The 22,824-nt window shown below is 52.7% G+C and overlaps 3 protein-coding genes across 4 annotated transcripts; 1 reads left to right on the forward strand and 2 right to left on the reverse strand.

Moving 5' to 3' along the window:
* The first annotated feature begins 1,675 nt into the window (after positions 1 to 1,675).
* LTB (lymphotoxin beta) lies at positions 1,676 to 3,505 on the forward strand. Its single transcript, XM_068960700.1, has 4 exons — positions 1,676 to 1,837; positions 2,260 to 2,311; positions 2,515 to 2,586; positions 3,051 to 3,505. Exons 1-4 carry the CDS (start codon positions 1,676 to 1,678, stop codon positions 3,503 to 3,505), a joined length of 741 nt encoding a protein of 246 aa, XP_068816801.1.
* Positions 3,506 to 6,068: 2,563 nt separating this feature from the next.
* On the reverse strand, positions 6,069 to 8,419 carry TNF (tumor necrosis factor). 2 transcript variants are annotated; one of them, XM_068960782.1, is made up of 4 exons: positions 8,103 to 8,419; positions 7,475 to 7,520; positions 7,234 to 7,281; positions 6,069 to 6,928 (listed from the first exon to the last, which is right to left on the reverse strand). In XM_068960782.1, the coding sequence occupies exons 1-4, from the start codon at positions 8,286 to 8,288 to the stop codon at positions 6,507 to 6,509; spliced, it is 702 nt and encodes a 233-aa protein (XP_068816883.1). In that variant the 5' UTR covers positions 8,289 to 8,419; the 3' UTR covers positions 6,069 to 6,506. The 2 variants fall into 2 exon arrangements, with proteins under 2 accessions (XP_068816883.1, XP_068816882.1); XM_068960781.1 differs by having other exon boundaries at positions 7,475 to 7,523.
* A 1,927-nt stretch (positions 8,420 to 10,346) lies between these two features.
* On the reverse strand, positions 10,347 to 11,262 carry LTA (lymphotoxin alpha). Its single transcript, XM_068994041.1, has 3 exons — positions 11,164 to 11,262; positions 10,971 to 11,076; positions 10,347 to 10,759 (listed from the first exon to the last, which is right to left on the reverse strand). The coding sequence occupies exons 1-3, from the start codon at positions 11,260 to 11,262 to the stop codon at positions 10,347 to 10,349; spliced, it is 618 nt and encodes a 205-aa protein (XP_068850142.1).
* Positions 11,263 to 22,824: the final 11,562 nt, after the last annotated feature.

The following is a 22,824-nucleotide window of genomic DNA, read 5'->3' on the forward strand; positions in this document are numbered from 1 at the left end:
AATCCTGACTCTGCCACTCCTGTGTGGCCTTATAGAAGTTATTTAACCTCTCTGTGCCTCAGTTTCCTCTTAGAGTGTTTATCAGGATTAAAAGCATTATTATATAGGACTTCCCTAGCAGTCCAGTGGTTAAGAAGTCGTGCTTCCATTGTAGGGTGCACAGGTTCCATCTCTGGTTGGGGAACTAGGATCCTGTATGTTGTGCATCGTGTTTCCCCCCGAAAAAGCATTCTTGTATATAAAGTGTGTAGATCAGTGACAGGCACATACCAAATGATACATATATATATATATAAGCTATGTTATTATTATTATTATCTGAACACACAGAGGACTTTTGCTGACAAAGGTCAGTCTAGTCAAAGCTATGGTTTTTCCAGTAGTCATGTATGGATGTGAGAGTTGGACCATAAAGAAAGCTGAGTGCCAAAGAATTGATGCTTTTGAACTGTGGTGTTGGAGAAGACTCTTGAGAGTCCCTTGGACTGCAAGGAGATCCAACCAGTCCATCCTAAAGGAAATCAGTCCTGAATATTCATTGGAAGGACTGATGCCGAAGCTGATGTGAAGAACTGACTCCTTGGAAAAGATCCTGATGCTGGGAAAGATTGAAGGCAGAAGAAGGAGATGACAGAGAATGAGATGGTTGGATGGCATCACCGACTCATTGGACATGAGTTTGAGCAAGCTCCAGAAGTTGGTGATGGACAGGGAAGCCTGGCATGCTGCAGTCCACAGGGCTGCAAAGAGTTGGACATGACTGAGTGACTGAACTGAACTGAATGGAACCCACAGAGATATCAAGAAAGGGAAATTATCTGGGACCACTTCCAACTCCCTTGACCTGGTCTTTCTTCCCTTCATCTCCTACTGCTCTGTCTCCTCCACCATTCATTTTGTCCTTACTGCTTTCTTTTGCTTACTCATTCATTCTTCTGTCCTTCACTTAACACTTAGTCAGCATGCAGCTCATCCTAGACTGCAAAGCTCTTTGTGGGTGGGTGCTCATCGCACTCCTGTCTACACTGCGTAACAAGGAAAGTGATGCTCTATTTCCATCCCTCATCAGTGAGTTAAGAGTCTGTGGTGAGGCTGAGGACCTCTTCAGCTGCCATTACCATGGACTGGCTTAACTCTGTCTTTCTCACCCAGGTCTGGGGGGTTGGAGGGAGCAAGGGAATGGGAAGAGGAGGTCAGTCCAGCATGGGGACAAGTTCTTCTTAGGGACCCAGACACCCATCCCTGAAGACTCCAGTTCTTGCCCTTGGTCTCAGGGGTGTGGATGCACCTTTCCCCTCAGCACCCACCTCTGGGGTACAGAAGATTGCAGACCCCACTGGCAATCTGGAGCAATCTGTGTGTTCTCACTGTAGCTGCCCGACTTACAGCAAGCCAGCTTCCCTCCCAGGGCCTCAGTCAGTTTTCCTTCCCACTGAGTCAGAAGATCTCTCAGTCCCCCTCCAGCTCTACCCTGAAAGCCTGTCTCTTCACCTCCGACTCCTTCCCCTGTTCAGAGAACCCAGGCATCCAGCTGCCTCACCCCAGCTCTGGGTAAACAGGAAGCAGGGTGAGGGGTGTGCGGAAAGTCCCAGCCAGGTGTATGGGTCTTTGGGGAGAGGGTGGCCCCACCCCTGAGGTATGAAAGCCCCCCTGCCCGGGCCCTAGCTCAGTCTCCATGGGGGAACGGGGGCTGGAGGGCCGGGGTAGGAGGCCCCAGAGGAAAGGATGCCTGCTGCTGGCTGTGGCAGGAGTCACTTCCCTGGTGACCCTCCTGCTGGCCGTGCCCATCACTGTTGTGGCTGTGCTGGCCTTGGTGCCCCAGGAGCAGGGAGGATTGGTGAGTGGCTACAATAAACCCTCCACGGGCCGGCTATTGCCAATGCTCACTCACCTCTGGCTATGCCCCTTGCCTTATCCTGCTCAGCTGGCTTGGCTGTCCCCCGTGTGGGGATGTCTTGTCTGTCTCTTTGCTGGTCCTCTTTTCATGTTCGTGTGATGCTATTGTGTCCCGGTGTCACCAAGCCCCTTCCTGGTCATCTGTATGTCTCTTCTCCTCCTCCCAAGACATACTAGGGCCTCTGTCTCTCTGCTCAAGTACAGCCACCTCGCTTGCTCTCCATTCCAGGGAGGTGTGTGTGGAGGCTGGGGCTGGTGGGAGAAACCCCAAGTCTAGAGCTTGGATCTATGCTGGGAATGGGAGGGCTGGTGGTTGGCATCAGTTAAGAGGGAAATCTGGGCGCTGTGACCCCACCCTCTCAGGTAACAGGGACGGCTGACCCAGGCGCCCAGGCACCTGCCCATCAGCGATTTGGTAAGAGCCCACCATTTTACCCTCCCTCCCCTGGCTCTGCCCCTCAGGGACTCCCAGCTCCCAACCATCTGCATCCCCAGATACTCTCTTCCTCCAGGAATCCAGATGCCCCATCCCTGGGCCCTGGCACCTTGTCCTCTGGGGGTGACCATGCGTGAGTGGCCGCCCTGCCCCCAACTGTGGACTCTTCCTACCCATTCCAGAGTCCGGGGAGCTGCCCGAGGAGGACTCAGAAACTGATCTCAGCCCTAGGCTCCCAGCTGCCCATCTCATTGGTAAGGATCCCATCTCACTGATAAGGACCCCACCTCATTGGTAAGGACCTCACCGTCCTGAAGGGTCCAGGGGTGCCAGTTCTGCTTACCCACGGTTAGAGTCCCTTTGCTCTGTCATTGCGGTGCTCCCTTGCCCACCCACTTGACTGCAGCTATCTCGCCCACCCTTCCGCTCCACCAGCATCCTAGCCTGTTGCTTCCCCGCCCCACTCCCGGGAGGAGGGAAAACCCGGCCTGGATCGCCTCACCTCAGCATTCGGCACCGCACACCCAGGTGCCCTCAATCCCAACTCGTACTCATTGCAGGAGAGCGCCATCAGCCCGCTCCCCTACCCAGCTGGGCTCCTGCAGCGGGTTAAAAGCCCCCAGTGTCCCCCATACCCACCCTCCCAGAAGCCCCCGGCCTGGATCACTCCTTTCAGGATCTGATTTCCGAGAGAGCCGACAGGCCCGTTTCTCTGCAGGCGCTTGGACCACGGGGCAGGGGCTAGGCTGGGAGGCGAAGAAAGAAGAGGCGTTTCTGAGCAGCGGGACGCTGTTCTCGGGTGCGGAAGGGCTGGCCCTCCCGCAGGACGGCCTCTATTACCTCTACTGTCACGTCGGCTACCGGGGCCGGGCGCCCCCTCCCGCCGTGGAGCCCCTGGACCGCTCGGTCACGCTGCTCAGCCGGCTGTACCGGGCGGGGGGCGCCTATGGATCAGGGACCCCCGAGCTGCTGCTGGAGGGCGCGGAGACCGTGACACCTGTCTCGGACCCCGCCAGGAGGCACGACTATGGGCCCCTCTGGTACACGAGCGTGGGGTTCGGTGGCCTGGTGCAGCTCCGGAGGGGCGAGAGGGTGTACGTCAATATCAGTCACCCCGACATGGTGGACTACAGGAGGGGAAAGACCTTCTTCGGGGCGGTGATGGTGGGGTGAGGGCTAGCTGCATCCCTAAGAACAGCTACTGCCTGATGAGAGTATGTGAATGACGCAGCCCAGTTACTGGGGACCCAGACACCGGGGACCCCATGGCTGTGGGGAAAATGTAGATGACTGTTTGGAAACTGATTTTTGAGCCGGATGAAAATAAAGAATGTAAACTTCAATGTTGCCAGTACAAACGCAGAGATGCTAAGGTGTCTTCATTCAGGGTAGGTACACAAGTGTGGGTTAAATACTCTCCTTATTTTTCTGGTTGCTTGAAACAATTTATAGTACTTGGCATGGCCTCTGTTCCCTGGGGTGGGGAATCTGTGGGTCCCACCCACCCTGGCCTCTGAATGACTTTTCCCCGACATTAGCCCATTTGGAGGAAAGGGCCCTCCACAAATGCCAAAGCATCTCCCAGCACCCTGATTCTCAAGGCCACATGGTCCCCCCAGACTCAGCACTGCACTCTTTTCTCTTGGGTCCATCCCAGTAGTGGTGGGGTCATTGCAGGGGAAGGCAAGCACCACTCAGAATGGCCCAGTCGGCAGAGTAAACCTGAACAGGGCTGATAGTGAAGCACTGAGATCAGCACTTCTCTGCTAGCTGCCCAGTTAGCCACAGTCAAGAGTCACAGCTGGGGGAGCAGGAGTGGGTGGGTGGGTGGTGGTGAAGGATGAGGTAAAGGGAGGAGGCTGAAGGAGAGAGTTGGGAGGTGATGGAGAAAGGGAGATGCGGGGCCTGCGGGGGGCGGGGGGTGGGGAGTGGTGCCTGAGGACACCAGGGAGAACCTGGAGAGGAGGGAGAGGAAGAAAAACTGATGCCACCTGGCCCTGTCCAGGGAGAGATGGCACATCCTCACCACTCATTCACACTTCAGGTTCCTTTTCCATGAGTGGGCAAGTGTGGGGGCCTCAAAGTGAGCAATACCAGGCCCCTCGCTCCATGACTGACTTTCAGCCTGGGGCTGGAGGAGATGGAGGAGGAGTCAAGGCTCTATCTAGGTTACCCCAGTGGGTCACCCCACCTCTGCGGCACACTGCGTGGTTTTTCCCCTTGCCTGGCAACCCTCGCAAGAAGGAAAGCCCAGCAAGGGGTCCCACTCTCTGAGTCTTTATTTCTGACTCCATATTTGTCTTTGACTCTGTGTCCGGAAGAGGCTTCCTGGAGGGGCAGAATGCATTTCTCTTTCCACTTCACCCATCTCATGTCCTTCTCATCATTCACCAAAAATCAGGGAGACCAAGCTGGCATGGGGGGAGCAGGGCGGTCCTTCACCTACATCTTATTCTTTGTTTTTGTTTCTTTCTTTGTTTTTTAATCTTCTTCCTCCTCTTCACTTCCATCCACTGAGAGATGGAAGCGGGTAGAAGACTGGGGCCTGGACAAAGGGAGAAAGCCAGACTGCACAGAGCCCTCCGTGAGGCGCTCCGGTGTCGTTTAGGTCTTTTGTTCATGTTCCTCGTGTGGCCCCACGTGTGGTGGGGGTCCCTACTTCTCTTTGATAGATGAGGTTCGGTGACTGATACTGAACCTTTGGTAGACCGAGGTCCAGTTCAGTTGCACAGTTAGGACTGGATTGGCAGAGGGAGGGCCGGGAGCACGAGCTTCAAGAGCCCAGTTGCCCAACTGTCTAAAAGTCCCTTGGCTGTGATTCAGGTACCTGAGAATTTGGCCGCTCCCCGGCTCTTTCTCTCAGGCCACAACAGCCGGAAATCTCACCTGAGCAGGATTTGCCCCGCCTGGATAGGAATTCCCAGAGTTGGAAATTCCCATGTCCTGAGGGAGAGGTAATTAAGTTCAAGTTCCTTTCTTGGGGTAGGGGCATATTCAGCTGGGCTTTGTCTTAGGTAGGGTCTCTTGAGCCCCAGAAGTCCAAGGAGTAATGTCCAGGGATCTTAAGCCCTGTGGAGAAGAACTTCGCTTAGCAGCCTCTCACCCCCAAGAGGACTTCCCTGGTGGCTCATATGGTAAAGCGTCTGTCTAAAATGCGGGAGCCCTGGGTTCGATCCCTGGGTCAGGAAGATTCCCTGGAGAAGGAAACGGCAAGCCACTCCAGTACTCTTGCCTAGAAAATCCCACGGATGGAGGAGCTTGGTGCAGGCTACTGTCCATGGGGTCGCAAAGAGTCAGGCACGACTGAGCGACTTCACTTCACTTCACCCCCAAGAAGAAGCCCATGCAGAATTAATTTCCAGGTAGAGGCATGTTTCTTTTCTCAGGACACTTTATTTCTCGCCACTGACCAGTAGGGCGGTTACAGGCATGACTCCCCTGGGGAGCGGAGGTTCAGTGATGTAGCGACGAATCAGTCACCAAATCAGCATCATTTAGACAACTTGATCACATAAATATTTTTTAAAAAACATAAGCAAAAGGAGGCACAAAGGCCAGGAGGCATGGTGGGAGCAACCTGCAGTTCAGCTCCGTTTTCACAGAAAACACATCTGAGCCAAGGCAGCCCTTAGTTTGTGTCTCCCAGGACACCTTGACCTCCTGAATAAATACATTCATTAGTAAATAAATAAATAATAAATAAATAATAAATAATCATAAGTGCAAACATAAACAGAGGGAGTTGGCCCAGTGAGGCTGGGGCTGGGCTTCCCACCTCAGGGGAATCTGGAAACATTGGCAGGAAGGGAGAGTTGAAGCCCACCCATGTCAAGTTCTAGGTGAGATCTTCTCAAGGAACGTTGTGAAGTGTTCCGGTAAGAACCCTGGCCCTCACATTCTGGGTGTCCCAGGTTGCATCTGGGAACCCAAACTTGTGGACCTGAGGGAGTTCTGGAAGCTCCAGTTCCAGTCCTTGATGGTGGTTGGTGGCCCGTTGTCCAGGCCTCACTTCCCTACATCCCTAATTTCTAAGTGCAGCTGTTGTTTAAAGTTGGACGCTTGGAGCCCAGCCCTGAGCCCCTAATTCCCTTTCTAAACCAGAAGGGGATGAGGAGGGTCTGAAGGAGTAAATAATAAGGTAACGGAGGTGGGAGAGGATGCACGTCCTGCGCCCTCACAGGGCGATGATCCCAAAGTAGACCTGCCCAGACTCGGCATAGTCCAGGTATTCCGGCAGGTTGATCTCAGCACTGAGGCGATCTCCCTTCTCCAGCTGGAAGACCCCTCCCTGGTAGATGGGTTCATACCAGGGCTTGGCCTCAGCCCCCTCTGGGGTCTCCCTGTGGCAAGGGCTCTTGATGGCAGAGAGGATGTTGACCTTGGTCTGGTAGGAGACTGCAATGCGGCTGATGGTGTGGGTGAGGAACAAGGGGGTGGAAGGGCAGCCGTGGCCCCTGAAGAGGACTTGCGAGTAGATGAGGTAAAGCCCGTCAGTGGGCACCACCAGCTGGTTGTCTTTCAGCTCCACGCCGTTGGCCATGAGGGCATTGGCATACGAGTCCCCCCACCGGAGCTGTCCCGGAGCGCTGATGTTGGCTGGAGGGAGGGGGAAGAACAGGGAGGGGTGAGTCAGTGCGACCCTGTCAGTTCTACTCTCCACATCCTGGCCCTCGAGTTCTGCCCACCCCCCACATCCGGTTCCTGTCCCCTCTGTCTGTGTTTCCACATCCCATCTGGCCATGAGGTTCTGAGTATCCCCCTCAAGTTCTAAGTATCCTCCACCCTCCCCTTGAGCTTGTGAATCCTTCTCACACTGTCTCAGTCTGGATTCAGCCCCCCAATCCTACCCCGCCCTGTCTCTCTGCTTCTTCATGCCCCAGATACATCCTCAGAACTCTTACCTACAACGTGGGCTACCGGCTTGTTACTTGAGGCTTGAGAAGATGACCCTGAGGAGGAAAGAGGAAAGGAAAAGGTAAGCTTCCCAGAAAATATCCCATGCTTTAACCTCCATTCCTTCTCCCCGCCCCCACCCCGATCCCAAACCCTCAATTTCCCCTACTGCTTCCATCCCTGGACTGAACCCCACCCACACCCACCCCCCAAGTCCAGAATTAGAAAAGAGGTTGTGGAGACACTTACTGAGTGTCTGAACCAGAGGCCTGTTGAAGGAGGGGCCAGTTGGGGACTGCTGGGGAGAAAAAGGAGGATGAGTGTTAGAGCAAGTCACCCCTGATGGAGAAACTGCTGGCTGCTTCTCTAGCTTGTACTCTCTGCCCGGATGGGTCTTGTCTTCTCTCTCCATTCATCCATTTTTTTCATTCATTCATCCATTTAACAGCTCTTTCATTGAGTTCCTTCCACGTGCCAGACACGCTTAGCTTCATCTTTCCTTATCTCTCTTTCATATTGTCTGTATCTCTTTCTGTCTCATCATCTTCATCCAGATCACTTGTTTTGAATCTCCATCTTTCCACTCACACCCCTTATCTGTCTACACATCTCTCTTTATGTCTGTATGTCTGCTTAGTCATTCGTCCAACAAATATTTAGAGGGCATCCCCCACGTGCCAAGTGTCTTATTTCTCTGTCCTTCTCCCTTTCTCCCTCCACTCTCTCCATGTCTCCTCCTGCCTCCCCATCTTTCTCCACTACTTTCCTCCCCATTCTTCCCCATTAGCACACCTCTTTCCCCACCCCATCTCTCACCCTCTTTCTCTCTCATTTCTCTCTGGGTGGGAGAATGAGCCATGGCTGGCCAGAGACTCACCTCTTCCCTCTGGGGGCCGATTACCCCGAAGTGCAGCAGGCAGAAGAGCGTGGTGGCTCCTGCAACCAGGAGGAAGGAGAAGAGGCTGAGGCACCAGCAACTTCTGGAGCCCTGGGGGCCCCCTGCTTTCTTGGAGAGCACCTCCTCCGCCAGCTCCACATCCCGGATCATGCTTTTGGTGCTCATGGTGTCTTTTGCAGAAGGATCCAAGTCCAGACGGGAGACAGGAGAGCCTTGTGGCAGGGTGTATGAGAGAGCAAGTTGCCTGGCTGTCTCTCGGGGGTGTGTTGTCTGGGAGGTTATCTCCAGGGGGTTCTGCAGCTGCTTGTCTCTCTCTTGGCTGGTCCCCTGGTGTCCCCGCTCTGGGAGCTTCTGTTGGCTGGGTGTGCAAACAGCTGCATTTATACGCTGTCGGGTGAGAAGAGGGCGGGGAAAGGCTCTCATTCAACCAGCGGAAAACTTCCTTGGTGGAGAAACCCATGAGCTCATCTGGAGGAAGCGGTAGCGGGCCCTACACCTTCTGTCTCGGTTTCTTCTCCATAGCGGAGGCGGGGGTTTGGAAAGTTGGGGACACCCAGGCATCAAGGATACTTCCTACACTCCCCACTCGGATTCTGGGTGGGCTTCGCTAGGCCAGTTACTGCTGTAAATATGGGACCCTGAGGGCTGGACCCATTTCCCCTCTGCTCCCCAGCTCGCACTGTTTCCATTTCTTTGGGGGTGGGAGTGAGTTCTGTGGTCTGTTCCTTCTGATTTCCAGACAGGACTCATGTAGGGGCAGAATTAGAAATGGGAGGGGCTTTATAAAGCTGAGTCCTTCATGGAGAGAAAACTCAGAGGAAGCTGTGCTGGGTCCTGAGATGTGTGTTTGGGGCCCTGGGGGGTGAGAGGAGCTGGAGAAAGGGAAGCTTGAGGCTCTGCAAGAACTGGGGGCGGATGGCAGGTCCAAGCCTGGGACAGCCCCAGGGGCTGAAAGTAACGCTGGGAATTCATGAACTCCAGCACGGCTGGGCTTCTCCTTTCACTCTGACCAGGGACTCACTGAACCTCTGAGGCTGGTTTCAGTCTTGGTTTCCAAGGGAATGTGACTCCCCAACTTTTGCACGGAGCCCTCCCCCTTCAGAGTCCTTGTGTGTGGCCATGTATCCCCAAAGAATCCCTGCTCCCTCCAGTTTCCTGGAGACAGCACTGCCCTTGAGAGCCCCCGTGTGTGTGGCCAGGTCTCCTGAAATGCCCCTGGTGTTCTCCAGCCCCCAGCCTTGGAGGTTGTCCCATTTCTCGGGGCCCTGGCATGGCCATGTCTTCCAGGGGGACCCCATGCTCCCCCCAATCCTCCTGAACTCTCTTTAGTGTTGTCAGTGCTCCTTAGGAGCCTCCTGTAACCCCCATTCCTCAGGGGGACCCCGACCCCCGCTTCTCCAGACCTTGGACCTGCCTCTGTCTTCTCAGCTTATCCTCTGGTTCCCCTGCAGCGAGCTGGCTGCCCCACCCCGCGAGCCCACAGTTTTTCCCCAGAGCCCCTCAGGCCGCTCTGATTCCTGTCCTCCCTCCATTCCTCAGAAACATCTGGGGAATTCTCCCCTCCCCAGTAGACATACAGGCAGACAGCATTTCAGAAAAAAAGTTTATTTGGCTTCATTGAGGGTCAGACATCTCCTTTTGGGGTGTCTAGTAAGCAGCGGCTGGCTCTTAAGAGCTTTTCACTTCCTTCCAGAACCCCTTGGTCCCTCAGAGCCATGCTTTCTCTCTCCCACTGGGTCATCCTTGTGCCCACGCCCTCTCACTTGTCATCTCTTGGGTGTATTAGCTGTTTCTTCTGATGTCTCGCTATTATTCCCTTCTCTCCATGCTCCATAAATAAATAATTTAATTGTTTTCCCTTCATAAATAAGCCCCCCCCCCTGCCTTTAGTCATCCACCCAAGCTCCCTCATGTGTCAGCTCCCCTCTCCATGTCCAGGACGAGGCCCCCTAGATGAGCAGGGCCAAGGAAGGGATCTGGGCGGGCATTTCGAGGCAGGCTTGAAGTCCTCGGCTGAGCATCTGGGGTGGTCCAGGGAGGTCTGGTCCCCTGGGGTGCCTAGAATTCCTTCTTTGGAAGCTCCAGGTGCTGAGATCCGGGCGGGGAGAAGACTCAAGACTGTTGGAATGGTCAAAGGAGAGGTGCGGTGACCCCTGAAGTGGTCAGAATGGAGGCAAAATGGGGAGAAGGCCTTGAAACCTATTTGTTTCTTTCTGGATGTTTCTACAGAGCGAAGGCTCCAAAGAAGACACTACTGGGGCTGAGGAGCAGGTGGGAGATGCCGTCTGTGTGAGTGGATAGCTGGTCTCCCCGGGTGAGCAGGAATACAGCCCCCTGGTACACCGAGCGCACCCACGGCCCCTGTGGCCCTGGGCACACGGACTTCTGAGCGCTGAGGAGAGGCACATGGAAGGGATACTGGGGGGAGAAGAGCTGGACCTCATGGGCCAGGTAGAGAGGAGTGGGGGTGGCCCTGGGGAAGCAGCCCTTCCCAGAGAAGACCACTTGGGAGTAGACGAAGTACAGGCCACTGGTGGGGACCAGGAGGGAGTTGTTGCTGAGAGAGAAGCCGTGGCGGAGGAAGGCGCGGTCCGTGTTTGCCCTCCAGCGCAGCGAGTCCTGGGTGCTGGGGTCTCCTGGGAAGAGCCAGAGGGGATGATGCTCAAGGACTTGGGGGTCAGTGGTCTCAGTCCCTGAGGCAACAGGTGCTGGACTGAGTTCCCGGGGATGGCTGGGAGGACAGAGGGAGTGGGAGAGGGGTGAGCTGGTGGGGGTGGATATTGGGTCTCTGAAAGGGGCAGGAGGAGGGCTGGGGGCTACTTGTCGGGAGGGCGGGTGGATGTTTACCAACAAGGTGAGCGGCGGGTTTGAGGGTGCCACGGGTGAAGGGCTTCGGGAGTTGCTGATGGGCAGGCTCTGCAGCTGAGGGTGTGAGGCCAACGCCACGGAGCCCCTAGGGGAGGAGAGAGTCAGACAGGCTTTAAGGCCCAGGGTTGGGCTGGGCCGCCCCCAACGGCGCCCCCTGGTCCTGCTGCCTCACCTGGGCCTCCGGCGGCAGGGCCAGCAGCAGCCCCAGGAGGAGGAGGAGGGATGGGGTGCTGCACACCCTCAGGAGGCAGAGACGTCCAGGTGGTGTCATGGGGAGAACCTGCAGGGAGAGAGACAGTGAGCGGGGCGGGGCGCAGTGAGGAAGACGGGCCTCCTGCCGGTGGAGACAGCCACCCTGAGAGACCCACGGCGTGACAGACAGAGAAGGGGACAAGATGCAATCAGGGAAACCCCGAGGTGAGCAGGGGGAGACAGAGAGACAGATAGGAGGGGAACAGAAAGGGCTCAGGACCTGAGACACAGACAGAGAGAAAGAGACTGACAGATGGAGTCAGAGAGAGGGGAACCAACCAAAACCAGCCCCACCAAGGCCCTGGCCCTAGCTGCAGGTGCAGGAGGGGCTGGGGTGTGAAAGGAGGGACTGAACGCCCCCGGGGAAGGAGTCCACCGCCCCAGCAGCCCGAGGAGATGGGCTGGGAGAGTCTCACCTGCTGTGCGGGGGCCCCTTGGCCCGGACGCCTGGGTCCCTTTATAGAGGAAGCGGCAGTGGCAGCGTGGCAGGCGGCGGGCGGGTTCTAGGCCGGGGCTGGGGCCTGGGGAAGCCCCCAGGGCTTAGAAGATGCTGCTGTTTCAGTCGAAGGCAGGAAAGGCTGAGGCCTAGGACAGAACCGCAGGCTGGGGGCTCAGACGACTGAGTTCTGGGAAAGGGAGTGGGGTCAGGGGAATCGTGGGCTGGGAGGGCCAGGGAGCGGGGTCAGGCTTAGGAGTTCTAGAGAAGGGACAGTAAATTCAGAGGAGAAGGGGAGCTGCCAGGGCGTGGGCTGGAGGCCCGGTTCCTTGAAGAGTGATTTTGTGTAACACCTCTGCACCCTTGACTGATTGCAGCCTTCTCTGTGTGCATGTTTCCTCCTCTCGTACCCCACGTCTTTGTCCCAAAAGACTCAAGTCAACTTGTCCCAGTCTGTGTATTTTCCAGGTCATCTGGCGGGTTTCATATCAAGAAGTTCCAGTATATACCCTCCCACCTGGGACATCCTGATTTATGCCTGTTGTCCTGGTGGAAACATCCGTGGAGCTCCGTTCTGCTCTCAGAAGTGTCTTGGTTTGGAAAATCCCACTCAGGGATGAGGCTATGAATTCACGTATGATGAGGTCTCATCTTACTGCAGGACTCCCTCCACCTCATCCCAACCTTAGGTGGGCTCGGAAGATCAGATTTATATAACCCCAAACAAACACATTCCAGCATCAACTGCTCAAGTGCTCTACACTGCAGGCTTCAGAATTCCACATAGGTGGAGATCAAGGGTGGTGTTCTAGGATGGGGTGGGGGATAGCAAAATGACCTGTCTTGAAGCTGCATTTGTAAAGCCAATCCATTGTGTTGTTTTCATAATTTTCTTCCTTCCTTCCATTATAGCTGCAGTGAGTCTTTGTTGCTCTATGGACTTTTCTCTAGTTGCGGTGAACGGGAGCTATTCTCTAGCTGCAGGGTGCGGGCTTCTCTGTTGCGAAGCACCGGCTATGGGGCGCATGAGCTCCAGCAGTCGTGGCTCCCAGGCTCTAGAGTACGGGCTCAGCAGCTGTAGTGCACGGGCCCAGTTGCTCCATGGCAGCTGGGATTCTCCTGGACCCGGAATCCTGTGTTGGCAGGTGGATTCTCTGTCACTGAGCCATGAGGGAATCCCCAGTACACCGCTGTAAAATCATTAAGGATTTCCCATTTCTGTCGATCTGGAACTCAGGTACAGTGAGGTGCACTTCTCCTAAGTAGACAGCCTGATGAAGTTTTCCATTTGTTTATAGCCATGCAGCCACCATCCAGTTCAACATATTTTTAGAACCTTCTCCAGATGGTTCTCTCATGCCCTCTCTCAGTTCAAACCTCCCAAAGATAATCAACCAACTTTTTGACCTCTACAACTACAGATTAGTTCTTCCTATTAAAAATTTTTTTAAAAATCTATTTATTTAGCTGTGATGGGTCCTAGTTACAGCACATGGAACCTTCAGTTGTGGGATGTGGGATCCAGCTGCCTGACCAGGAATTGAAGTCACTCACCGTGAACTGGGATCTTGGAGTCCCAGCCACTGGACCACCAGGGAAATCCCAGTTCTTCCTACTTCCGGACTTCATATAAATAAACCACACAGGCAACTCACCTGTGTTTGGCTCCTTCCTCTCGTGTTATGTTTGTGAGATTCATCTGCACAGTTGTGTGTCGGTAGCAATTATTTCATTGTGATGTGATGCTGTGTGAATATACCCCATTTATCCATTTTTCTGTTGGTGGGCATTCAGTTTGTTTCTAGCTTGGGGCTAGTATGAAAAATGATGATATGAATATTCTTGAACACGAGTGAGTTTTCGCTTAGCTTGTAGGTTGCAGGTCAAAAAAAAAAACAGCAACGTTTCTAAAGATGATTTTAATCACATTTCATAAGACTGAGAAAACAATTGGCCCCCTCAAATATTATTATTACTCTTATGACTTGTTATGCTTTCATGTGGAAGGTTTTGGAGGGGCTGGGGCCGAGGACGGTGGTGATGGAAATTCGAGCCCTCCCTCTGTTGCACCGGCAGAAAGCCCCTGAGGGGTCTTGGTGTCCTGTGGCGGTAAGTCACATTCAGGGTGTGTATGAGCTAGTTCTCCTGGTTTTCTCCCCCTACTTGAGGCCCTGCAACTTTGCCTTTCATGCCTTCCTAGTCTAATTACTTCTTTTCATTCTTTTTTTTTGGGAGCATGGGGGCATGCCTCGTGGTTTGCAGGATCTTAATTCCATGCGTGACCAGGGATTTAATCTGGGCCACGGGAGTGGAAGTGCACAGTCCTAACCATTGGACTGCCAGGGAATTCCCTCATTCCACCTCTTCAGCTTTCTATTCCACAAACATTTATCAAGCATCTGCACAATGCATTTGAGGAAACACGTGTGGAAGACAGTCTCCTAACCTCTGGGAGCTCAAAGACCAGTGTGGGACACAGGTTAGTTAAAATTACAATAAAGTGTGGTAAGCTTTTCTGACAGTGCGCTTATGGCTGCTGCTGCTAAGTCTCTTCAGTCATATCCGACTCTGCACAACCCCATAGACAGCAGCCCACCAGGCTCTCCTGTCCCTGGGATTCTCACAGTCCACAGTAAAGCCATCTAACTTGACCTGGGGGAGAGGTGATCCAGGCATCAAGTATCAAGGTAAAGAAGATGATGAAGGGCATTCTTGACAGAGGGAACAGAAGGTGCAAAGACTGGAGGTAAAAGAGGGTACGAAGTGTGCTAACATGTGCAAGTGAACACAGATAGAAGGGACAGAGATGAGGCTTGGACAGCAAGCTGAGAACACATTCTGGGGGGTTTAGAGCCAAGAAAAGATTTCATTCTAATTGGTTTGAATTTCATTCTAAGGGGAAGCCACCAAATTTTTTAAGTGAGAGAGGGACCCACCCAGATTGGTATATTTAAAACACGAGTGTGGAAGCTACAGGAAGAATGAATTGAGGTATGGGAGCTGGGGTCTGGAGGGGAAACCGGACGTGAGACCAGTTGGGAAGGTTTTGCAACTCAGCAAGGAGGTGACAAGAGCCTGCAGTATATAAACTGAGGTAGTAGCAGGAGAATGAAAAGGAGAGAGTTTCTAGGCAAAAATCTACAGGTGGTGGCTTACCAGGTGCAATGGTGGAAGAAGGGCAGCCACAGGTGCCTCTTTTTAAGCATCGTGACCTCTACTGGCATCAGCTTCTTTCTTTTCACCTGTGTCCAGTGTCCCTGCTGGCCTCCCTCTTGGTCCCTGTTCCTTCCCTTTGCTCTGGGCCCCTCTTTCTCTGGAGTCCCTTTTCCTTCCTGCTGTCTTTTTCTGCCTCTCCAGTGGTAGGAGCTGATGGACTCAGAGACCTCAGCTATATTATTAATAAAGTGTTAAATGTCGTTGCAATTAATGGTGAAAAACAGAAGTGGAGAAGCTTTGGTCAGAGAGGAAAATTGGGACATGGGAGGGCAAAAGGGGAAGGCAAGGAGGAGAGAGAGGGAGACGTGAGACGGAGGAAGGAAAGGGGAGAGCTGGGTCTGTGTCACAGGCGTTTGCGATGCGCTGAGGGACGCTCCTGGAGATGGACCAATCTTGGTTTCAATCTTAGTTTCGGAGGTTGTGTGAAATTCAGTTTCTTTCTTGAGGAGGCCAGCAGTTGGTTTGGGGCTTTCCCTGAGTGGGAGGGGTGATGACTAGAGTCTTGTGCTCCAAACCCAAGGAAGTACAGTTTCTACAGTGGTCTCTGTGGAGAAAACTAGTGAAATTGCTGAGCCCTCTAAAATGAGGTTGAAATGATACCAGCCTCAAACCTGAACTTAGCCTCAAAACCTAAACTGGGATTTAACATCAACTTTGATCCTAACCCATGTTTAACCTCAACCCAAATCGCAACTCAAAATCAACCCTAACCTCAAATCTAAACATATCTCAATAATGAACCCCCTAAATAAACTTATAAACTAACCCAGTGCTGTTTCTAGAGCTCATCTTGGAATTAACTCATCTCCATTCCTAACCCTATAGTTAAACCTGACTCGAAATGTAAGTTCAGTCTGAGCTACATACCTGAAGTTGAGCTTTATCCTGCTTTTCCCCATTATTCATTCATGCTTCCATTTAACGAGTCTTTTTTGGGAACTTAAAGCATTGGACTTGACTTTGACCACCAGACAGTGACATTGCTGGTTTAGCCCAATCTCTTCACTCTTTCTGGAGCTGTTTCTCTGCTCTTCCCCAGTAGCATATTGGACACCTACCGATTGGGAGCTTACTGCATGCTGGGCACTGTTCCAGGCAATAAGGATACAGCGGTAAACAGGTCAGACAACACACCTGCCATCGGGGAGCTTTCCTTCTAGTGAGGCAAGGGAGAAAGGAAATACAGTGAAGAAGAAAGCAGTAAGTAGTGCTATGAGGAAATAAGATAGGGACATGTGCTAAGAGCGGCAGGGATCTACTTTAGACACCGTGGTCAGAAAAGTCCTTTCCGAGTAAGTGGCATTTTAAGCTGAGACCTAAATGACAGGAGTGGCTGAGTGAAGGTTTTGGGGAGAAACAGTCCAGGCAAAGGGAAGAGCTACTGCAAGGGCCGGAGGATGGAAATGAGCTGGGGTTGCTGAGGAATAGAAAGGAAGCCAGTGAGGCTGGAGCAGAGAGAGTGGGAGGTGGACACGCTCAGAGAACAGGGGCACGGCAGAGACCAGAGCACGCAGGCCCTGCAAGGGCAGGTAAAGCATCTGAACTGTCGTCAACCAGGGGAAGCTCTGGAGGGTGTCAGGGTGTGTCCATGTACGTGGGCGAGTGGGGCGAGGAGAGAAGGTGTGAGATAGACGTGATTGGATTCACGTTTTTAAAAGAGCACTGTGGCTCCTGTGTTTAGACTGGACTGCGGGGAGTAAGACTGCAAGCAGGGACACCAGGTAGCAGATAACTGCAGTGACCCTCGGGAGAAGACGGTGGCTGCCATGAAGATGTGACAGAAGGAGACAAATCTGGGACATACTGAGATACATTGCAGGGGTAGAACTGACAGGCCCAGATGACGGATTGATGATGAGGGAGGTGGAAGATGGGGAGACTGAGAGAGAAGCCGGATTCTGATGGGATGGGAGAACCAGAAGTTCAATTTTGGATTTAAATCTATTGGCCAGATATCGAAGTCTTGGATAAAATTGGAGTTATGTTGCCAAGAAATTGCCAAGAAATGTCACTTGGCAATTCTATCAATATATGTGAGTCTAGATTTCAGAGGCAATGTCAGAACTAGGTTGTCAATGGTGGGAACTGTCAGCACAAAGCAAGCCATGGAGATGGAAGAAATACCTTACACACACTCCTAAGATCCCTTCGAGGTATTTATGTTTTCCTTCATGATAAATGCAATGTATCTCCTATTCTAAATGTCAGAAGCCAGCAACCTCTTTCTTCTAGAAGCAAAACCCTCCAGACTTAGTTTTCTCTAGAACTCTCACTGGGATTTAACCTCCCTGGATTCGATCCCCTATTCAACACAGGATGCTTGTAACAACCCATTCCACAATATTTTATGGAACTCCTCATATCTTTAAATCCTCTATTTCACTTTTGAAAGCATATTCCTCTGGAACATTGAAACGTGGCTTTTCCCTAAGAACGTTCATTCTGTCTATGGTGAAGGCTGCCCTTTTCTTCCACACCCATCACTAGGAGCAAGGGGCAGGAGAGGGCACTGTTATCCTCTCCCCTTGGCACCACTGATAATCTCCTCCTCTCTTGAAATCCATGCCTTTGAATCTTCCATGTCCTTCTGGTCTCCGTAACACAACCTCCTCCACCACGCATCCAACAATTTGTGTATCCAGATCAGTCTTTCTTCACCTCTCCTTCCCTACCTGATATTCTACCAGTAAGATCTTGAAAAAGTTGATCTGGGGAAACTCAGTGGTCTCATTCTTAGGTCCTTCTCCTGGACTGCCAACCGAGTCATATCCTCAGAAGTGAAGTGAAGTGAAGTGAAGTCGCTCAGTTGTGTCTGACTCTTTGCGACCCGTGGACTGCAGCCCACCAAGCTCCTCCGTCCATGGGATTCTCCAGGCAAGAACACTGGAGTGGGTTGCCATTTCCTTCTCCAGGGGATCTTCCTGACCCAGGGATCGAACCCAGTTCTCTCATATTGCAGGCAGACGCTTTAACCTCTGCACCACCAGGGAAGCCCTATCCTACCCAGAACTGTTGCAACCTGGGAGCCAGGCATCCCCGGGTCAGGGTGCAGATCTCCAGGCAGGCTGAGGCGTGACAGCCTCCTAGAGATCGAATCCCCGGGCAGGCTGAGGCATGACAGCCTCCCGAGAATTGGGTCCCTGGGCAGGTCGAGGTGTGACGACCTCCTGGGACCCCCGGACTGGAGTTGGGCGTCCCCAAGATTTCCAGTGTGACCAATAGTGGGTAGGATTAGGGGGTTGGATATTATAGAGTATTTCTCTCCCAAGGCCATTTACTTTCTGGTTGTCTCTCCAGAAGATTGTAGAGGCAACCTTGTGGGTCTAGACGGGGCTCAGGAAAAGATCATGAAACAGTAAGAGGCCTATTATTAATCCTGGTCATCTAACCTCAGGAAGCCCTTAAGGTCCCCTATCTTTGTTGAGTTCCTAGTTCTACTCCTGCAGGAGTACTATACTCCTCCATGTTCTAAACCTACATCCCTCCCTCGCTCTTTACTCTCAGTGATGCTATTAGGTTTTTATTGAACTTAGGGTCACCTAAGGAGTACCCTTTATTGCCTTATTTTCCCTTCACGTTTCCTTTTTCTTCTCGAGTCAGAGGACTCTCTCCTAAGGTAGCCTCTTTGTACTCCGTATTTCACTTCCCCATGTTTATCATTCCCTTTCCCTTCTTGTTTTCAGTATCTCTTCCCATGTGCCTTCATTTTAGATACTCAACTTTACTTCTCAAAAATAACATGCCTTTCCTGGACTCTCTCTCTCCCTTAAATGTCCATTCCCCCTCTCACCTTCCTTTTCTGTGTGATGTCTCGCGACTAGCCCTCTAACCAACCACTTTTTCGGGAACTGGTAAAATTTTCCTCACTGTAAATTTGTGGGTTGAGAGATGGTTCTCGGTTACCTTCAGTATTCACTATTCTATGACTTTGTACCCAGCTCCTCCTTTTCCTCACCTCCCACTCATCCCTTAACCTATGTAAAGCGATTTCTGCCCCTCTGATAAGTGGAAACTGTTTTCTCAAAATTTGTAATCGTCTAGTCCTGAACCCAGAAGATCTTCTGAACTCTCACCTATTAGACTTCTTTGAAGTGTCAGATGTGGCTGCCAGGTCTCTGCCTGGCACACCTCTCTTGCCCTACTTTTCTGTCCCTTCAATCTCTCTCCTTTATTGGCTTCCCTCCCTTTGATCATCCTCAAGGTTCTTCTGATCACCCTCTCTTGGAGGGATCCTGTCCACTCAGAAAAGGATGCCCAAATCTGTCTCCAGCCGCTCCAACTTTTCTTCTGAGCTCCAGACCTGCTGCTGGAAACCTACACTTCAGGGTCATGCTGCTACCTCCAACCCTGCAGGACATTCCTGAGCACTATATTACTCTGAGCAGGTGCGCCTCCCATCATCATATGTGGCTGGTGCTTGCTTGTACACAGAACCCTGGAGAAATACCTAGGATTTCTGTTAGTTTGTTCCACCCACATTAGATCATTTGGTTCACTGTAGCCTAAATGTGAAACGTGTGCTCAGCCGTGTCTGACTCTGCCACCTCATGGACTGTAGCTTGCCAGGATCATCTTCCATGGAATTTTCTCCACAAGAATCTTGAAGCGGGTTACCATCTCCTGCTCGAGGGGAATCTTCTCGACCCAGGGATCAAATCTGAGTCTCTTCCATCTCCTGCACTGGCAGGTGGATTCTTTACCATCCAGCACACCTGGGAAGCCCACTTGTTTGTATATTTCAATAGACTGCAAGCCCTTTGAGGGCAGTGACTTTATTTCATTTATATCCATTGTCTAGCAGAGCACTCTGCTCCCATCAGGTACTTGATAAAAATTTGGTTGTCTGAAATCAACTCATTTTCCCCTCAGCCACATACCTCCTTGGTTTAGGGTACTCTGGGCTTTCTTATCCCCTTGGCTCGAACCTTGGAGCCATCTAGGACTCGTCTTCCCTCACTCCCACCATCCAATCAGCTGGCACACCCTAATGACTTACCCCTCTCAAAGTTGTAAGATTTGTCCCTTCCTTTAATGCCACTTGGAGTTATTGGGACTTAAGTAGAGAGTACACAGGCTTTGGGGTAAAATGAGTTTAACGCTAATTCCATTACTTTGTAGCTGTCTGACTGTAAGTTACAGTACATTTACGAGCCTCAGTCTCATCTGTATAACGGCGATCCTTCTGGACAGTTGCCGGCAGGATTCTGATGTTGGGAAAAGGGTGTGACATGGTTAACACGTAGTATGTGTCCCCCACTGCCCACGGCACCTGTCTTCTTTACTCCTTGGCTGTACACGTGAGGTAGTGCCTGCCCCCTTCTCTACAGCTGTCACAGTGCCACTGGCTGCCAGTCCACACCGCTTACCTTGACATTCTTCGTCCTTTCCTCAGCACATGCTCCCTCACACCTGCACTCCACCTACTGCAGGATGCTCGCCTTTCCTGAACATCCACTGTTTTCTGACTCTCAGCCTCTGCTCAAGCTGTTTCATTCCTCTCCAGGGCCCTTTCACTCAACCCCTCCCCCAGAAATCCCACCTGTTCATCAAATGCCCTCTCCTCCCTCAGAGCCTGCTGGGTGCTTGCAGATGGAACACCCCACCTCCCCTTACCTTCTACATCCACTGTATCTTACTCTATCTGGTTCACTCAGCATGCCTTGATCAGTTGATTAGGTCTGCATTCCCTACTGGACAGCAAATTTGAAGCAGTTTGCATTTATCTTTGGGCTACTTGATGCTCAGCTGAACTGCAGTGAAGACAGTCCCTCCCACACCCTTTTCCTGATTTAACCAGATCTGCCCCAACCCCAATCTCCCGAGGGACCCTCTTCAATCTCATCAGTCTCATTCCCAAACCCATGTCTCTAACTGAGCCCCAATGCACCCTCCACTGAGAAGCAATTTCTCGTTCCAGCTCTAGAGCAAGGCTGCACGCGTCCATGTCCCCAGGGTTGCACGGAAGGCTCTGAGTCACCCCTTGGGGATCCCTGCTTCCCCTCTCCACCCCAACTGTGGAAGACAGGATGCCTGCCTCCTGGCCCCAGGGGGTCAGAGGAAGCCAGGGCCTCTAGGGCTCAGTATTTTTATCAGCTTAGGAAATAAGAGACACAGAAGCGGAAACCGTGTGGTCAGAGAAAGTGAACAGCCCTCATCTCAGGGGAACCCCCAACCGGGCTGGGGGCCAGACACCCGGGAGAGACGTTGAAAAGAGGGAGGTCGGGGGGCCAGAGAGTGGGACTTACTTTGCTTGCGTTTTATGTGACTCACACAGAGGGGCCAATGATGTGCTTAAAAACCAGACTGTCTCCCGGGTGAAGGAACAAATCTGGACACCAGAGTTTTCTGTTGCTCACTTCTCAAGCCCCAGCTTAAAGATCCTAACCCCAACTCCACCCCCGCCACTTCGAACTTGAGCTCTTTGCATGCTACTTCCGAAGTCTCCGGCCTGTGAGAGGAACCGGACGCTTGGGCTGCTAACAGCTCAGTCTCTTCTCTGAATCACGGCAGCTTCCTCTCACAGGATCTTTCTCATCAGCCCTCCCTCCTCCTGCCCCCTGAACATCTGCCAGGTCCTGGGAGACCTGGGGCCTGTTGGCTCTCTGTCTTCTCCGAGGGTCTCACACCCACCTCGTGTGCCCATGCTTCCAGAGACTTCCCCTCCCCGTCCCCCATCGCCCTCTGCTTCCACACCTGGGATTCTCCTGTGTAGACCAGCATTCCATTCCAAACCTGAAAAATAAGTTCTGATTCACAACATTCTCTGGTGCAGACATGTGTGGACTGCGCACGTGCCGGCGCACGCCCATATTCTCCTGAGTCCTGCCCCTGAGTTCCTGCCGTGTCCTGCCAGTACTGTGGGATTCCGCCGGTGGTGTAGGGTGCGGAGCTGTCTGCAACTTCCTACCCTCGTTCAAGGGAGCTGAAGAGGGGACTGAGTTTGAAGAGTGGAAGAGATGGTACTCCCGCTACCCTCCCACCTTAGGAACCCTAGACCCTCTCCCACCACCTGCCAGGACCTTTTCCTTAACCTCAGGAAAAGGGAATGTTTATCTGGAAGGCCAAGACTGGGCTGCCCAGAGATGGAGCCCAGGTTTGGGATGGGGGCAGAAGGTGGCTGGAGGAGTTGAGAACTGGAGCCCTGGAAGAGGAGAGTCAGGACTGAGAAGCCCGGGACTGATGGCCTCGGGTGTGGATCTCTGGTTGCCCAAGAACAGACAACCCAGGTTACATAATTTGGCTCTTTCCGCCTCCTTCCCCTGCTCCTAATTTTAGTAGCTGAAATTCCACTCCCCCACAAGGGCTCTTCCCTTCTCCTCTCTGCTTCTACCCCCCATCCTCCCACCACATTCTCATGGTCCCCCAGCTCCAGGTGCCCCCAATTCAGATCATTCAGTGACTCAGCAGAGGGAAAGCCCTGTGTTAGGGGAAGAGGGTGTTAAGTGGGGAGGAGGATGTGGTTCTGGCTGGGGAGGGGAGGGAAACTAGCTTTGTTCCCCTTTTTGCCTCTGTTCACATCTATTCCTCCAACCGCTGACTGAAGAGTGGAGAGGAGCCCAGCATATGAAGGGGAGAGACTGGAGGGCAGACAAGCTGGGTCCTCTTAGCGCCGCCCTTATGGGTGGGCAGGGGGCTTCTAGTCTGCAGCAGAGGGCACCAGTCAGTATGCGCCTGCATGGTGCAGGGGTATAGGAGCTGCAGGTTTTGGCATGTGGAGTGGGAAATGAGAAGTCATGGGTGATGAAAACCACAGTGATGGAAAAAGGCAGAGGAGACACCGGGTGTGCAATGTGGAACCAGGTCTTATTAGGAAATGGCAGAGTCAAGGAGCAGGGTGGTGGCCCGCATCCCCCCACCCCCACTCATTACAAGTTTTGCTCCCACCCCATATCCTCTGCCCTTCGGTACTGGCCTCCTGACCTTAACCTT

Source organism: Capricornis sumatraensis, chromosome 22 (assembly GCF_032405125.1).
Source record: "Capricornis sumatraensis isolate serow.1 chromosome 22, serow.2, whole genome shotgun sequence".
Lineage (NCBI taxonomy): Eukaryota > Metazoa > Chordata > Mammalia > Artiodactyla > Bovidae > Capricornis > Capricornis sumatraensis.